We start from the raw sequence: 18,624 nt of genomic DNA, 5'->3' as shown, positions 1-18,624 counted from the left end.
CACCCCTAGTGCCCCAGTTTGGAGAAGGCAATGGCACCCCACTCCAGTACTCTTGCCTGGAAAATCCTATGGACGGAGGAGCCTGGTAGGCTGCAGTCCATGGGGTCGCTAAGAGTCGGACTCAACTGAGCGACTTCACTTTCACTTTTCACTTTCATGCATTGGAGAAGGAAATGGCAACCCACTCCAGTGTTCTTGCCTGGAGAATCCCAGGGACGGGGGAGCCCGGTAAGCTGCCATCTATGGGGTCACACAGAGTCGGACAGGACTGAAGTGACTTAGCAGCAGCAGCAGCAGCAGCAGTGCCCCGGTTTATTCTCAACAGAGCAGAGAGATCCATTTAAAATGGAAGTTAGGAGCATCCCTTGTGGTCCAATGGTTAAGACTCCTCACTTCCAATGCAAGAAGCATGGGTTTGATCCCTGTTTGGGTAACTAAGAGCTCATATCCTGAACTAAGGCCTCACATGCTATGTGGCATGGCCAAGAAAATAAATCTTCTTTTTAATTTTTTAATTTAATAAATAAAATGCAAGTTAGACCACGTTCCTCCTCTGTTCAAAACCCTCCAAAGATTCCCCTGTTTACTCAGAGTAAAAGGCAAAGTCCAAATAATAGGATACATATTTTTCCCTCACTTGCAGGCAGTCTTGTCTTTGTTGAGAGCACTGATCACCATCCACCATGATACATCATTCACTTACAATTTATTATGTCTCTTGTTTATTATCTGCATACCAACTAGAATCTCAGCTCCATGAAGGCAGGGATTTTCCTATCTTTTATTCACTGATATGTTATAACCAAGCAGAACCCTTAAGGGGCCTTCAGGGAAAGGCCTTCCCCTGTATGCTCTGCTTTAGCTCCTCTCTGAAGTACCTAGGTATTGGTATTTGATGCACATTTCCTGAGTTGTTTTGGAGATGTAAAAAGTCATCCTCTCTCCAACAAAAGTAAGGTGTTAAGTACTTGAAGACCTTGAATACAAAGCCACAGGCCTCCTGGAGCCTAAAGGTTGATAAAGCTTGTGACATCTCCCTACTCCCTCACCATCAGCCAGTCAGAGAACCCTGAACAAGCTGATCTCAGACCTAGTGACCCCCGCTTCCACACCTGGCTTTTAAAAATGCTTTGCTGAAACCCTTCTGGGACCTCGGGGCGTTTAGGGCATCATCCACCTTTCTCCTTGCATGGTTCTGCAATAAACCTTTCCCTGTTCCAAACTCTGACCTTTCAGTTTGTTTGGCTCACTGCATTGGGCACACAAACTTGCATTAACAATATTAGTCTCAAGAACCTAGAATAAATATGGGTACATAGTAAGTGGCTTCCCTGGTGGCTCAGATGAAGAATCAATCTGCGATGGGGGAGACCTGGGTTCGATCCCTAGTTTGAGAAGATCCCCTGGAAAAGGTTAATGACAACCCACTCCAGTGTTCTTGCCTGGAGAATCCCATGGACAGAGGAGCCTGGCGGGTGGCAAAGAGCTAGACACTACTGAGCAGCTAACATTTTCAGTTTTATCTTTCACATAGTAAGTATTCAACACAAACTTGTTGAACAAATGCAGGAAGGATTTTGACTCTGGGGAGAGAACCCATTCTTCTTACTTGCAAACATCTCCTAATTTTGTTAATGGACTTTTCTATTATCTGTTAAGTGAGCTAATAGGATTTTGTGATGATTATAATTATGAATCACTCTTGAGCACTTAATCTGTTTCTAAACAAGGGAAATCACCTAAACAAATATGAATACTGCATATTCATCAAGAAAGTATTTATTATGCCCCTACTATGTGCCTGGCATAGGGAAATGCCACTGAGGGTTGGGGGCTGTGGAGGAAGGTTTCAAGCAGTTTAAGACCTCCTGGCTGGTCTACTTGAAGTCATACTCTTACTTTGACTAGAAGTCATTTTGCTAACAATCCAGGTTTAGTTTGTTGTGTTTTCATTTTTTTCTTTGTGCTATAAAGAAGATTCACATCAAATCTGGACTTAGCCAATAGGGGTAGGAAGAAAGGTTACAGAAAGTGTTAGGAAATAGCAGCGGAAGCTCTGATGGAAAAATGTAGCCTGCCATATCAGCAAGCAAAGGATGCTGTGGCTGTCAAGCCATCAGCCACTACCACTGCCCCAAGTGTGAGCCCTGAGGAAACTCAGGATGAAGACAAAAAGGCTGCCCACTCCCAAGCCCTCAGCCACTGCAGCCACCCCAACAGTGCACCCTGAGGGGACTCGGGATGGGAAAGAACAGGATGAGTGCTCAGTCACTTCAGTCCCATCGACTCTTTGTGACCCCATGTGCTGTAGCCCGCCAGGCTTCTCTGTCCATGGGAATTCTCCAGGCAAGAATACTGGAATGGGTTGCCATGCCCTCTTCCAAGGGATCTTCCCAACCAAGGGATCAAACCTGTGTCTCTTGTGTCTCCTGCATTGCAGGTGGGTTCTTTACCCAATGAGCCACCATAAAAAGCCTAAGAACAGGATACTGGTGCTGGATAGCTAAGATGCATATCAAAGGAATGATTTCCATGAGCCCAGACTCTTGTAATACATAGAAAAGCTCTTCCAATACATAGAAAAAAACTAAATTCATTAACTTGGGATGTCTGGTTTCTTTCATTAATGGTAATCGTTCAATGTTCCAACGACCTGGTTTTAAGTTCAGAATTCCTATGTATCCTGACTGTTTCCTGACCTCTTCTGAGCAGTCCCTCAGAGCTAACTGAGAGACAGCTTCCCAGGCTTCAGTCCTCAGCAAGTCCACTGAATAAAATATAATTCTCAACTTTCAGTTTGTTGAATGTTTTTCAGTCGACAAAGCCTTCAGCAGTTCTTGAAGGAGATAAAATGGGAAGCCATTGCCTCCAAAAAGGAATTACCTCTGCAATTTTTGGTCACCCATCAGAAAGAAGCCTCAGACCCTAGTCCAAAAGCACAAGTCAAGCATTTGCTCATTTATCTGACCTGGATGGAATTAAGTGCTTCAGTGGTGCTAGTGGTAAGCAACATGCCTGACAATGCAGGAGACAGGAGACGCAGGTTCAATCCCTAGGTCGGGAAGATCCCCTGGAGGAGGAAATGGCAACCCAGTCCAGTATTCTCGCCTGGGAAATCCCACAGACAGAGGAGCCTGGCAGGTTACAGTCCATGGGGTCACAAAGAGTGGGACACAACTGAGCATGCCTTAGCATGCAGCATGCTTATGGAAGATGTCAGACATTCTGAGAAGCCACCAGGAGCTGCCATTGCTGAGGAGAGGAGGGCAGAGGGACAGATCTCTATTCTCTCTTCACTCTTCATCCAGAGGAAGTTTGTTTTTATCTCTTTCATTTGTGCATACATATCAGATATTTTTGAACAAAGGATTTTATCTGTTAATATCTAAATTTCTGTCTGAGAAAATAAAAGTCCATCTTACTTTGGTCTTTCTTTTCTTCAGGGATCCCTGCAAGCTTTGGAAGAAGGGGTATAAATAGAATTCACGTAGCAAATGTGAGGGCTCCAAGGGTTCTTGCTGGTAGAGATAAGGCAACTGTTGCCCTCTCTGTGCTTTACTTTCATACCCATGGCATAGTATCATGGTTTCTATATTGCCACCTTGCAAAATGACGAATTTGAAAGAGCTTGGAAAGCACAACCTTGAAAGTCAAATAACAGTGTTAAATAATGAAAAGAACCATCTCTTAGGATGCCCTGTGCATTTTTCCATCCAATACTGCGCTTACCGAGATTAATAAATGTATCCATCTATCTGCTCAATTAATTTGCAATGAAGGAATATAATCATCAGTAGTCACACAGGAGAATTGTCTGGTTTGCCAGGCTGGCATACACAAAAAGTGAGTGAGGAATGAATGAGCTACAGCTACATGCAGCGACATTGATACAGCTCCCAAACATAATGCTGAGCAAAAGAAGCCAGACACAAAAGAACAGGTACTGAATGACTCCATTTCTATAAAGTTCAAAAACAGCTAAACTAATCTGTGAGGTTAGAAGCCACGATAATGATTACCCTTGAGGGGTGGGGCAGAGAGTAGCAAATGGAAGGCGATACAAGGGAGGACTTCTGGGTGCTATTCACATTGTTTCTCTATCTGGGTATTAGTTACAAGGATGTATAACAATTCATTGAACTGTGTAATTAATGATTTGTGCATTTTTCTGTATGTGTCTTACATTTTAATAAAAATATTACATGAGTAATAAATATGGCTTGATTTGGGTGGAGAATTTTATTTTGTCTCCTAAGATAATACTAGGGAAACCTCAGTGGCTCAGACAGTAAAGAATCTGCCCACAATGCAGGAGACCCAGGTTTGATCCCTGGGTCAGGAGGATCCCCTGGAGGAGGACATGGCAACCCACTCCAGTATTCTTGTCTGGGAAATCCATGGACAGAGGAGCCATGGCAGGCTACAGTCCATGATGTCACAAAGAGTCAGATAAGACTGACCAACTAACAAGCTAATACTGCTGTATCGTTGCAACTCAGGTTTGGGATGGAATCCTCAAGGACTGTCTAGTGAGGATCACCACATCCCAGAGGCTGGCACAAATCTGGGGTAGAAATAGTTTTAATTACATCCTATTTTCATTCTAAATACCAGGGTAATAGGTTTGATGAAAAATTGTGCCAACAGACAACTATTAAGATGCACATATACATAATAGAAATGTACTGCCATGTTTTGGGTTGAGGTTTACCATTTCTATATGCATTGAAATTAGCTGCTTACTCTGATTCTCCTACTATTGAGTTTGGCAGGATGCCATCTCAATGAAACCCATGGGTATTTATTGAAGATCATGATGAATACTCTGAACCATAACTTTTATGGTCATATGTTCCTTTTCTCATGTATTTGTTGTTTGTAATTTTGTGCAGATTTCTATAAAGAGCACTTCTTTATAGAAAATCATCATTTAACAAAATGCTTAATGCCACCTGTAGAAACAATTTTGCTGGAATAAAACATGACTAACACATGCTCAAATTAAATTAGACGTTTAAAAATATGTTTAATAATAGCTTCTAATCCTGGGTCTGCCGTTTATTAGCTATATGTCTGCGGGCCTTTTGCCTAACCTATTTTAGCCTATTTTCCTCAGTGGTCTCACCCTCACGGAGTTGTCCTGAGGATTAAGTGAGATAATCCATGTAATTAATGTAGAGCACTTAGTGTAGGGTCTGTGCCCAAAAGCTTATTAAATCTTCACTCTTGGTTTTATTAGTAGCTTATCTACCACATGACATGTGCATGGTAAAACTGATCACTTATTCAGGGATATGTGAAATTAAATGTAACATTTGAACAGAGAAACATGGTAGACAACATCAACAACTAAGAAAAAATAATAATTTGAGAAAAACTTAACACTGAGAAAATTGTATGTATTTAATCAATTCTTTGATGGCTTCAGAAAAGAATACCTCTCTTAAGTACTAATGATTTTTAAGAATGATAACCAGTGTTGAAAAGGAGCAGAATTTCAGAACTACTGACTGATTTATGCAATATTCATTTTTCCATTGCTGGACATCAGATGTCAATGTGACCTTTTAAAGGACCCAGCTTTAAAGAACAAACTGTTCTCATCAGTTTTCTTCCTAGGACTTTAAAGATTAGGTGACACCTTATATGTTTCCTTTCTTCCTCCTTCCTTCTCTCAATGGGCAAGGGGAGTGCATTAACAATAACAGTAAACTTGAGATCTGAACCCTGGTGCTATTTGTATTAATTGCATGAACTTAGCAAGTCACTTGATCCCTCTGGACTCCATTTTGTTATGTATTTGAGATACCTCATTACTGGTCCTTACAATGCAAGAACTGCATGAAGTGGTTGTTTGCTTCTGAGCCCTAGAAAGTTCTGAGGCTTGTAAGTAGGATAAGATACACAAAGAATCAACCAATATGTTTTCGTCTGTGGTACCTTTTCCTCAATCCTATCCATTTGCCCTTTGGGGCAGTCATGTTATTGATTCAAGGGAGGTCTGATGGAGTAGAAATGCAAAGAGAAAAAAGAGGTGATGAATTTCAAAATAGGTTTTTTGAAACTCATTACAACAATCATAATTTGAGAAAAAAGATATTTTGAGTGTCAATAGCTAGGATTTCAAGTACAAACAACAGACTTGAAAGAATGCATGGTAGTTAAAGCCAATTTTTCCTCCTCCTTTATCACCTGGGAACTGGAGGGGAAGAAGATGAAGAGCAAGAGCAAAAAAGCAACAGAAACATATCGGTGGACCTTTGACACTGTACTCTGCTGTCTGTCCCCCAGGCCACGTACTGAAGTGTGGGAAACATAGTGGAAATTTCAGATGAGTTTGGGGGACACCAGAGATGAGAACATCTGTCTCTTTTAAGACAGAGTTCAAGGAAGGGGCAAATATTCTAGAACTCCCTGGCACCCAGAAAGAGGAAGGAACAATAGAGAGAGTCTTGCAATATCTCTGTGCCCACTGTGGCATGGACAGCTGACAAGAGCTTGAGAGTATAACCAAGCAGGACCCTATAGGATCTTCTCAGGGACAGACCTTCCCCCATATCCTCTGTTTCAGCTCATCTCTAAGACATCTAGATAATAGTATTTGGTGTAATAAATTCTCAGAGTTGTTTATCTAATATGAAAAATCCCACCAAATGGAAGATGTTAACTACTTGATGACTCTGATCACCTAGCCCCAGGCCTCCTGGACTCTAAGGACTGATAATGTTAACCCCTGTGACACTACCCTTCTAACTCCCCATCAGCCAATCATTGTGCACAAACTGATCAAGTACCTGCAACCCCCACCCCCACCCCCTCACCTGGCTTTTAAAAATGATTTATCGAAAATCTTCAGGAAGCTCAAGTCGTTTCAAGGCTTGAGCCACCTTGTCTCCTTGCATGGCTTTGCAGTAAACCTTTCTCTGCTCCAAACTCCAACATTTCAGGTTGTTTGGTCTCACTGGAAGTCAGGCACACAAGCTTGTGTCAACAAGCGAGCCAAACCAAGAGCTATCTCAGATCTTGTGATCAGAGTAAAACAAACTCCTCCACAGTGAATGGGAGCCAGTCAAGGTCCAGTAGGGATACAGAAGTCCCAGCAGATTCCAACACAGACATTTGATGATGATGTCCTGATGATCAAAGACCAGATCCCTATAGCCCTAGATGCCTTGACATTGAGATTCTCTCTAGGACTTAACCATGACTGTGGGGAAAGTGTGAAGAGACCCTAAACTGACAAAGTAAACGATGAAATGACAGGATTTGGATTGCAGAGATTGTTTCCATCATCCAGCAGAATTGATATAAACAAAGAAAAGCTCTTTACACATTAGAAAAATGCACATTTCTTGCTCACGTTGAATTGAAAGCCTGAGAATTTATGACCACTAATATTCTGTACTGAACATGAATTATTTGAGATGTCTACTCAAGTCCTCATGGAATTCCTACAGATGAGGCTCATCTTCCTGCTTGCAGCTGCTGTGAGAATCAGAAAGAACATTCAGAGGCTCCCATTGCTACTCTTGGTGACATTGTTTTCCCTTTGTTGTTGCCAAAGAGACAGATAAATCCCACCACTGGGCTCCTCCTCCCAGGTCCTCACCCGTTGGCCCCCTCTTCAACACAAGCCCAAGTTTGTCTGTGAACTCACCTGTTTCTGTGGACAATCTTGTTCGAGTACTTCTTTTTTCAAAAATCATGCCTAAGGACTTCCCTTGCAGTAAAGGCAAATACTGAAAGTCAAGGATAATAATACAATTAAACTAATTAAAATGAAATATACATTTTATACCTACTAGTAAGGATTATATTTTAAGATTTAGTCTTTACATTATCAGAAACTGTAGAATAATTAACACTGCTCCCAAATAAGCATTCATATGTTATTTACAAAGTGAATTTAAAGAGTTTATTTCCTGTTGTATACAAATAGGGGAAGGAAAGAGGAACCCCACAGCTTATTGACATGTAATGAGAAAGTAATATTAGTTGCTCTGGGTTCAACCTGAACACTTGTTCCAAAATGTATTGATATTTCATACTTGAACCATCTTTTTACTTAAATCTGTGGAAATGTTAGAGGGAAGAACTGACTCCATGTTGGATCTGTTTCTTTTACTTTAACATTTGCTTCCAGTTGCTTTTGTTCAGTAAAAAGATACTGTCCATATATAATGGGCTGCCTTGGTGAAACCTGCTCATCTTCCTGAATGTTAAACCAAAATGCCTTTGTTCAGGACCCTGTCCACCTGTGGATGGCTACAGGAAGGAAGAAATTAACATATCCTATCCCTAAATCTGGCCATTCCAGGACATATTTGCAAGATTAATGTCCTTTTTACTTTACTTCCTCACCTCCCCCATCTCTGTTCTATAGAAGAGCCTGGCATCCAGACCCTGATAAGATGGCTATTTTGAGATATTAGTCTGCAGTCTTCTTGGTCAGCCAGCTTTCCGAATAAAGTTGTATTCCTTTCCTCAACCCTTGTCTCTCAGATTCATTGGCCTATCATGAGGCAAGCAGAGCAAGCTTAGACTCAGTAAAAGAAACTTCTACCGATGTTCAATGACTTCAAAGATGCTTGTTTGGGAAGTGTCTTCTCAGCTAGGAACATGCTTCTCTGTCACAACATGGGGCACTCAGACTCCTAAAGATGACACCCCAGAGTTTCAAATACACTTTCATCGTGCATCCTTGGGAGAGTGCAAAGGCTTTGTTTCTAGAAGTCATGTAGAAACAATCTGAGTTTGGGTGTAGGGTGGGGCTCTTTCTCCTTCCTCTGCTATAGATGGAATTCCTGATAGGATGAGTTCTAGAACAAATAGATTCCTGCCAGCTAACCTTCCTCACCACAAAGTGTGTAAAACAAAAGCCTGGGGTCTCGAGGTGAGGGGCTTTTCTCCTTATTTCAAGGTCTTCGATAGGAACCGATAGCATTTGGAGTCACACCTGTTTTTGGTTTATTCATAGGAACTTGGAGAGTTTGTGAGCTAGATAAGAGAATCAAGGTTGTGTACAACTTTCTCAACCTGAAACCAGCTCTTTCAAATGCTTTTGAACAAGCTTGGAATATGAAAACACTTTCACAGTTAAGCAGTCTAAATGAAGCTGCTACATTGTGTTTCAAACATAAATTGCTCAAAATGCAGAATAATGCTTCCAGCTAAGCACCATATCCCATTTCTTCTCCTACTTGGTTACCTTTTAATTGGTTCTTTGCTAATCTAAATTTTTAACACCGTCACATCATCCTGAATTTTTTGAAATTATCCTAATGATGAAATATCTGATCTTCATCCACCACTGAAATTTGTTGCTAGGAAAAAAAAAAATATCATCCTTATTTTAAATCTGTTACAAAACAGAAAAGAAGGTAAGGATAAAAATAAAATCATTCCAGAGAAATGATTCCTTAGGTTCTGATTCAGTTAATAATGACTTTCAACATTTCACATGAAAGAAATGCAATGACTTGCCATTGAATAACTGATTTTTATGCTTTTTGTATGCCTGTGCACTCAGTGATAATCAATTACCTTGCCTGTGTGATTTCATTACTTAGCTACTGTTTAGGAATTTTAATGTATTTTCTTTTTCCCCTTTCTTTGTAAAGGCTGTCTTTCAAAAGGCTGATTGGAACTTCCCTGGTTGTCCAGTAGTTAAGAATCCATGCTTCCATTGCAGGGGGTATGGGTTTGATCCCTGGTCAGGAAACTAAGATCCCTCATGCCATGCCATGCAGCCAATAGAAAGAAAAAAAAAAAAAGACTGATTGGTAACAGTGGAAGGTAATATGGAAATACCACATACCTCTCCTTTCTGTTTTATCCTGAATTTCAGATCTGCTGATAGCCATAGCATATACTTAATTTCTTCTCCTGTAAAGTTCTTTAGAGTGAGGAGGTCACGGCCCTTCAGCTGTACTTTATTCTGTAGTGGTTGCCCACATCTATGAAAAAGAAAAAGAAAAATATATATTTAAGAAAACAAAACCCATGTCCTATGGTAATTCATTGTTTAATTTTTGAAACAAAATATAGCAAGTCACGTGTAAACTCGTGTCTCTGCAAAGTGCTAATGCTTTCAAATTGATATGGCTGTGGTTTACATTTGAGATATCCAGTTTTTTGAATGTTGAGAGAAAAGAAAAACTTGAGGAAAGAGGTTGAATTCTGCGCTGAAAATAATCATAAGTGGCTTTGTTACTTCATAGTTAGTCAAGTTACCCAAACTCTCTGCACTTAAATTTCTCACCTAGAAAATGAGTATAAGAAGCTTGTAGAGTTGTTGTGAGGATGAAATTATTCGATATATGGAAATCAGATAGTGTCTGGCATATAATAAGTATTTGATAAATTTTAGCTAGTACTATTGAAATCATTGTTGTTTAGTCGCCAAGTTGAGTCTGACTCTTTGCAACCCCGTGGACTGTAGCCCGCCAGGCTCCTCTGTCCATGGGATTTCCCAGGCAAGAATACTGGAGTGGGTTCCAATTTCCTTCTCCAGGGGACCATCCCGACCCAGGGATGGAACCCAAGTCTCCTGCAATGGCAGGTGGATTCTTTACCACTGAGTCACCAGGGAAGCCCCGTAATTGAAATCATTAGATGGTACAAATAGAATATGTATGTACATACAAGAGAAAACAATTTCATTCATTTTCCTCTACTGCCTTTCAAATCTATCCTTGAAGAATTGTTCTTTGTTGTCCCCGGTCAGCTACAGTGGACCCTGTGGCTTTTCTAGTAACTTTCAGGGAAAGAAAAAGTTCTCTGCTAACTTTACTCCCTCAAAGAGTCTTGGTTAAAGAATGTATAATAATAATGATAATTTTTTTGACTTTAAGAAATGTACTGCAGGTTAATACCCTTTTCCTTCCAGCTCATGCCTAATTTAAGCTGGCCTCCTCCACAGGGGAAGGAGAACCATGAACTGTTTTCTCTGTTTCCTTACCTTTAGTTCCTCCAAGTAAAGTCAAAGGAAGGTGGGGAGTTAAGGGCCAGGCAAAGTCTGGTTCTGTTCTAAGAATCTAGCATTGGTATAGGTGTTTGAGGCTGATTCTTCTCTGGGGTACTTTTGAGGCTCCATGGAAGAAGTCTCTCGTCACTGGGAATTTCTCATAGCAGTTCTTGATGGCGGAAACATATCCAAACTCTTTTTGCTGAGATCTCCCCAACCTGGGTGCTTCAGGAAGTCTTTTGGTCATAATGTGACACAGCACCATGATAGGTCTCTTTCTTCATCCATATTGGTTCTTGGGAAACCCTGCATGTTCTTTGCTCTGACTAGACTTGAGTCCGTCCCAGCATAGACTCTTGTTCTGCCATCAAAATAGCAAGCCAGCCAGTCCCTCTCTATATTTTCCACTTATAGGCCTGACATCACTGTACTATGTCTCCAAGCTCTCCTATTGAAGATATTAGTGCCACTATAGCCACTTGCCCTAGTCTTGAAGTGAGGGAATAATTCTCATCCATGTGAGGCACATCGTATACAATGGTTGTTGTTGCTGTTCAGCTGCTAAGTCGTGTCTGACTCTTTACAACTCCATGGACTGCAGCACTCCAGGCTCCTTTGTTCTTCACCATCTCCCAGAATTTGCTCAGATTCATGTGCATTGAGTTGGTGATGTTATCTAACCGTCTCATTCTCTGCTGCCCTCTTCTCCTTCTGCCTTCTATCTTTCCCAGCATCAGGGTCTTTTCCAGTGAGTTGGCTGTTCTCATCAGGTAGCCAAAGTATTGTAGCTTCAGCTTCAACATCAGTCCTTCCAGTGAACACCCAGGACTGATTTCCTTTAGGATTAACTGGTTTGATCTCCTAGCTATACAAGGAACTCTCAAGAGTCTTCTCCAGCACCACAGTTTGAAGGCATCAATTCTTCGGTGCTCAGCCTTTTTTATGGTCCAGTTCTCACATCCATACATGACTACTGGAAAAACCATAGCTTTGACTGTATGGACCCTTGTTGGCAAAGTGATGTCTGTGTTTTTTAATATGCTATCTAGGTTTGTCATAGCTTTCCTTTCTAGCAGCATCTTTTAATTTCATAGCTGCAGTCGCTGTCCACAATGATTTTGGAGCCTAAGAAAATAAAATCTGTCACAGCATCCACTTTTTCCCTTTCTATTTGCCATGTAGTGATGGGACCAGATGCCACGATCTTAGTGTTTATACAATGGTACATGGGTAAAATCCTCTTCAAATCTACAACTCACCTCCTGGTTTCTACAATCCATTGTAAAAGCTGGAGGCAATCACCAGTGGATTACAAAACTAATTCTTGTGTACCTCCTTTGCAACCCCTGTTTTAGTGGTCTAGCATCTCACTTCGGATTGAGGAAAGAGCCAGAACCTATTGGGCCTGGGCAGAAACTGAGACCAAGTCCCATTTTAACATTCTGTTACATTATGATGACAGTAACTGTTATTTGGGATAATCAGTATATAAAATGGACAGCATTTATTCTCAGTGTTCTCTCTATTTAATAATAATTAGTATTGTATACCATTAGAAATTATGAATAACCAAAGTCAAATTGTGATTTACCACGTATATTAAGCATTCATTTTACTTGGAGTAAAATGACTGTCAGAAAATAATCATGCTTGAACTCCAGCCTAACAAAAAAAAGCTTGTGCTACTTGAGATGAAGAGTAAATTATCTGGTGGAATTTATGTCTTTTTGCATTGATAACAAGATAATAAGTAGGAAAATAACAAATTCTCTCAATTTGTTGTTTTCACTGCATGATGTCAAATAACTCAGACAAATGTATATTTTACTAAGTATCCAACTTTCTAGCAGAGCTTGTTTAATGTTCAGAAGGTGAACAGATTTTTTTCAGTAGACCTTTTATGAGATAAAGCCCTTCAGAGATTCTAATTAGTAAGGAAAGGGGCTTCCATAAAGATGGAGGGTTTGTGGGTTAGCTGGCTAATGATTAATTGATAGATTTAATACAAGATCTAATGATATATTCAACTCTAATAAAGATTAGAGTTTTCAGCCTATATGTGCATTAAAATTTTGCTCAACATTCCTAAGACCTACCATTGTCTTCAACTTTTAAAAATGTATGATTCAAATACTCTTCAGATGGAAATTTCTTTAAAGCAATTGTCTCAATTTTTTTATTACAGATGCAAAACATTAAAAAATTTTGAAGATAGATCTACAATATATGTTTACTTACTTATATGTATTACTATCCTAATAGATTATGCACATAACAAAACATAAAAAAGAAATAAAAATTTTAAAGTGTAGAATAAGATTTAGATATTGTAAAAATAAATTTGTAAGTATACAAAAAATATTGCTAGCTAAAGAAGTTTCTAGAATAGATATTCATTTTCTTCCTTTTACTGAAACCCTAGTAAAAAGCTTACAAAATTGTGTCCAAGATCTGGGTAGTAACAGAAAACAATTTGATAACTTTAGAGATGTGGCAATTAGGCAGGAAATTTAATTTTATGTGTGTATGTCGGTTTTATGTTTGACTCTGATAATATTAACTAGTGATACTATCTAGTACTATTGAGTGCTTGGAATATACAAGTAGTGATATTGTTGAAAAGTAAATCCTTTGTCTGGTATTCATGCATTTTTCTCTGTCAGTTGGATCCTTCTAGGATCTGTAAACAGGTTTAACATGTCTGGCTTGGGATGGAGGCATGGCAGCTTAATCTTTCCCAATTCACACTGTCAACTACAAATAGGTACTTGCCATGGGCACTTACCATCTACCTCTACAAGGATTAAATCATGAGCTACTGTAGCTGCTGACGTTCAACACTCCATGAAAGGAGTTCAGGGTGGAGAGCAGGAATGAGGCACTCTGTGCTCAGGGGAAAAGCTGGCAGGACAGATCTTTAGATAGTTAGATAAATTCAGGAGCTAATTTTATGAGCCCAATTCCTGTATCTCCCCATATTTAGAAAAGCACTAAAATCCTTCACAGTGATGACTGTTCTTCATGACTAGCAAAAGCTTCCCGAGACTAGTAGAAACCTTCTGGAAAAATATGTGCTTGATTGCATGTACTTCCCCTTCACCAAAATCTCATACATACTGACCTTCCCCACTGTCTCTTTGGAGCAGTCTCTTAGAGCTACCTGAGGTGCTGTCTCCCAGGCTGCAGTCCGCACCTCATTTTGCATCCACACCGCAATAAAACTTAACTCGCAACTCTCATGTTGTGCATTTTTTTTAAGTCAACAACATTTAAGGCAGCTCTGAGAGTATTATTTCTTCTGGAATAAGGTCCAAACAATATAAAATCACAGAAGACAAACTTTCTTGACTCTGTGTCTTACAATAACACATTAATATTCCATGGGTTAAGATGTCACTTGATATTATATTAAAAGGGGAAGGGAAAAAACCTTCCTGGAAAACCCCACTCCCTAGATTCAAGAAATTTGGGAAATATCACTATAGTTGTTGAATTTGCATCCATCAAAACCAGGAAAAACAAACCACGGGCTAATTTTCAGGCCTTTTTTAATTCCCTAGAGTTCAAGCTCTGACTCCTGGCTATATTGGAGCCCACGAAAGCTGAGTTGCCAAACTCCAACACTTAAGGGATTCAGTATCCTCCCTTACTTTCAGCCCCTATAGGGTTTTGTTATATTTGTGTGCTTAGTCGCTCAGTCATGTCCAACTCTTTGCAACACCATAGAGTGTAGCCCACCAGGCTCCTCTGTCCAGGGGGATTCTCCAGGCAAGAATACTGGAGTGGGTTGCCACGCCCTCCTCCAGGGGATCTTCCCAATTCAGGGACTGCATCCAGGTCTCCCACATTGCAGGCGGATTCTATACTGTCTGAGCCACCGGGGAAGCCCTTGTTGCATCTACTCTGCTCTAAGTACTCACAGGACTATATGCTTCATTGAATGCATATCATAGATTTTAGAATTGTGGTGGTGTGGTTGAATCTCAGAGAAAAATAATTGGAAATGAAAAGGAAATAGAACTTTTGAAGAGCACTGATTTTTCTCCCCCCTTCCCATGAAAGGAAATAGCAAAATAATGGTGAAAGAGGAGGGGCAGCAACCCCTTTAGCTGCAAGAGCGTCAACTTCCAGCTCTTTATTGCCCAAACAGAAAACAGATTGGAAGAGGTAAAAGGTCTCTGAAGCTTTCTCAAGTTTGTCCTTACAAACTTTAAGAAATTTCTAAGTTGGAGGTAGGGTTAGAGTTAGGGCTGATATTCTGCTTTTGGGATTGTGTTGTGAGAGGCTCTTTTTATTTCTCCATTGACAGATTTGAGTTTAAAAATAGAAGACACCAACATCCTGCTCGAATATTCCCTTCTTGTCCAGACCATTCATTTTCAAATTTATATAGTGACAGAAGCCTTATTTCAAATTCTTTTCCTTAGACCACAAGAGATCAGAAGAATACCTGTTGTGTCTCTAGTCTCCACAGGGCAGCAGCTGATATGTTGCCCTCCTTCCTGTTACTGTGGAATCACACCTCCAATAAACCAATAAATCTTAGCAGATAAGCTATTTAAAAAAAACAGTTCTGGCTTTGCACAGCAGTGAGGGACTGTAAATAACTATTAAATCTGAAGCCATGTAAAATAACCTTAATAATCAAAGGGAGAAATCACAATTGTTCTGTGACTTAAGTTTTTTTGGCAAAACATTACAAACTCTCTTATAGTCAGTTATAAAGGCTTAAGGAAATGAATAAAAGAGTAAAACTGATATATATTTAGTACATTGTCATTTAAAACATTAGAAACATCAAGAATTACAGTGTTTTATTTCTTTGTAAAAATTATCAGGTAGTTTGAACAGTGTATGCTGTCTTATCACGTTTGTTACGCTTTGGTGAATTGTTATACTTCTAAGTTTGAATCCACTTCCAACATTTTATTCTTTGAACTCTTAATATTGTGAAATCTCTCTGAGAATTCCTTTAATTCTTTAAATATTTAGTATTTGGCTGCTCTGGGTCTTAGTTATGGCATGTGGAATCTTCTAGTTGCAGCACGTGGGATCTAGTTCCCTGACCAAGATTGAACCTGGGCCCCCTGCACTGGGAGCACAGAGTCTTAACCACCTGACCACCAGGGAAGTCCTGAGAATTCCTTTAGTGTGAAATGTTTTACTGGTATCACTTCCTCTGGAATATCTTCATACTTTTGGTCACACCACTATACTCGTTTATGTCGATAAGTTTGTTTTCACTAAGTTTCTCTAGCTACATAGCTAGAACCTCTCAAATAGTAGCAGGGTCAACAACCCCACAGTCAGCTATTTCTTCTATAAATACATTTGCATTCACATTTAACTTGTCAATGTTATTATTTTTCTTTCTCTGCTGCATTTTCACCTCTTTCAGACAACTCTGTCTTTTAATTATCCATTTTTTATTAAAGTGTCACACAGGCTTATCACTGGAAGAAGAGAAGGCAGAACAACTATACTCTTTAATGTGTGTAGGTGAACTGGGTAACAGCTGCACAGTGAGCAATCAGCAACAGACTTTGAAAGAAGTGATGTGATTGGCCACCGATCATGAAGTGCATCTGTTATGTACACAGTGATTTGTGAACTGAAGAGCCAGCAATGGATGGATGTGAGAGTTGGACTATAAAGAAAGCTGAGCGCAGAAGAATTGATGCTTTTGAACTGTGGTGTTGGAGAAGACTCTTGAGAGTCCCTTGGACTGCAAGGAGATCCAACCAGTCCATCCTAAAGGACATCAGTCCTAGGTGTTCATTGGAAGGACTGATGTTGAAGCTGAAACTCCAATATTTTGGCCACCTGATGCGAAGAGCTGACTCATTTGAAAAGACCCTGATGTTGGAACAGATTGAAGGCAGGAGGAGAAGGGGACGACAGAGGATGAGATGGTTAGATGGCATCACTGACTCAGTGGACATGAGTTTGGGTAAACTCTGGGAGCTGGTGATGGACAGGGAGGCCTGGAGTGCTGCGGTTCATGGGGTCGCAAAGAGTTGGACACGACTGAGCGACTGAAATGAACTGAACTGAGCCAGCAATGAAATTTTTACTTTAGGCAACTAAACCCAATTAATGTCCCATGGCAACTGAAATTTGAACTGTGTACTTGAGAAAACTGTGGTAATTAAAATTCCTTCGTGTGGGGACCATACAAAGGAACAACTGTTTGTACTCCAGATGCATTCCCATCACAGGCTTCCTTTCACATACTCCTCCCTCTGTCCACAACACTCGCCCCACAGCTGTCAAGCTCTCTTTCTCATCCTTAGGCTGGGGGCTTAAATACCACCTCCTATGAGACTCCTTCCCTGTACCAAGTAATCTCTGCTTTGGCTTCATTTTCCTCAAAACACCTATCACAATTTTTAATACAGCAGGTTGGCCAGAAAGTTTGTTCAGGTTGGAAACCAGAAGGAACTTTCTGGCCAACCCAATCTATTTGTGTCTGTCCACTGCTTACTTTTTTTTTCTTAAGGTCTTTAAAAAATCGATTTATTTATTTTTGCCTGCATCGAGTTTTAGTCACAGCACATGGGATCTGTTATGGCATGCAGACTTCTCTCTAGTTGTGGCACTCGGGCTCCATAGTTGTGGTGCCTGGGCTTAGTTGCCCTGTAACATATGGAATCTTAGTTCCCCAACCAGGGATTGAACCCAAGTTGCTTGCATTGGAAGGTGGATTCTCAACCACTAGGCCACCAGGGAAGTCCCTGTTCACTTCTTACTTTTAATCTTCCCATTAAATTGCATGACCCACGATGTCAGAGGTCCTGCCTGTTTTGTTCATTAATATATCCCAGTGCTGCTTGCAATGCCTGGAATATAGTAGGCATTCAATAAATATTTCTTAAGTAAATGAATGATTGAATGAGGTAGAAGTAAATCAATTTGTATAAGGAATTCAGCAGATTTCTGGGCATGAATTTAGAGAGATTCGCCATGATGGATTTTTAAGGCCCTGACTGAAGTCTGATGACCAAAAAAGATACCAAATTGCCCCACCCCCAAAAGAATTAATGTTGAGGCAAGAGCAAGTGTGGGCTGTGGTCCAGGCTGAACACAAGGCCTAAGAGTCATGGAGGAGAATTGATTGCGGCCTGGTATGTTGCTAAAGCTGAAATTCCCTAAGGTTCTACAGTATTTGCACTGTTGGGAAGAATAGTTGGACATATACACATGAAATAAAAAAAAGCATTATAACCTCAAATCCTACAGATAGTAGCCTGAGACAAGTGCAAAAACTAGAAAACTGGTGAGAGTACCTGGTGGATGAGTTTTTGTCCATAGTACCATGAGGGTCAAATCCGAAATACATTAATAATGAACTATACCAATATTTCGGAGAAAGCAATGGCACCCCACTCCAGTACTCTTGCCTGGAAAATCCCATGGACGGAGGAGCCTGGTGGGCTGCAGTCCATGGGGTCGCTAGGAGTCAGACACGACTGAGCGACTTCACTTTCACTTTTCACTTTCATGCATTGGAGAAGGAAATGGCAACCCACTCCAGTGTTCTTGCCTGGAGAATCCCAGGGATGGCGGGGCCTGGTGGGCTGCCATCTATGGGGTTGCACAGAGTCGGACATGACTGAAGCGACTTAGCATACCAATATTTTGGTTACCTCTTTCCATGA

The 18,624-nt window shown here is 40.4% G+C and overlaps 2 protein-coding genes across 3 annotated transcripts in view; one reads left to right on the top strand and one right to left on the bottom strand.

Annotated features, from left to right (window-relative positions):
* The window catches only part of RPGR (retinitis pigmentosa GTPase regulator), a 307,056-nt gene that overhangs the window by 179,094 nt on the left and 109,338 nt on the right, over positions 1-18,624 (top strand). The window lies entirely within an intron of this gene.
* The window catches only part of OTC (ornithine transcarbamylase), a 75,751-nt gene that overhangs the window by 50,770 nt on the left and 6,357 nt on the right, over positions 1-18,624 (bottom strand). Inside the window, exons 2-3 of the mRNA XM_086387679.1 lie at positions 9,818-9,956; positions 7,658-7,739 (exon numbers count right to left, since the gene is read on the bottom strand). Coding sequence (XP_086243805.1) covers positions 7,658-7,739; positions 9,818-9,956 — 221 coding nt within the window. The remainder of the gene's footprint in view (positions 1-7,657; positions 7,740-9,817; positions 9,957-18,624) is intronic.

This window comes from Bos grunniens, chromosome X (assembly GCF_055505025.1).
Source record: "Bos grunniens cultivar Pamir isolate PY7600 chromosome X, Bosgru_T2T1.0, whole genome shotgun sequence".
Classification (NCBI taxonomy): Eukaryota; Metazoa; Chordata; class Mammalia; order Artiodactyla; family Bovidae; genus Bos; species Bos grunniens.
Note: the sequence above shows the minus strand (reverse complement) of the source record. Positions and strands in the feature narration are given on the sequence as shown.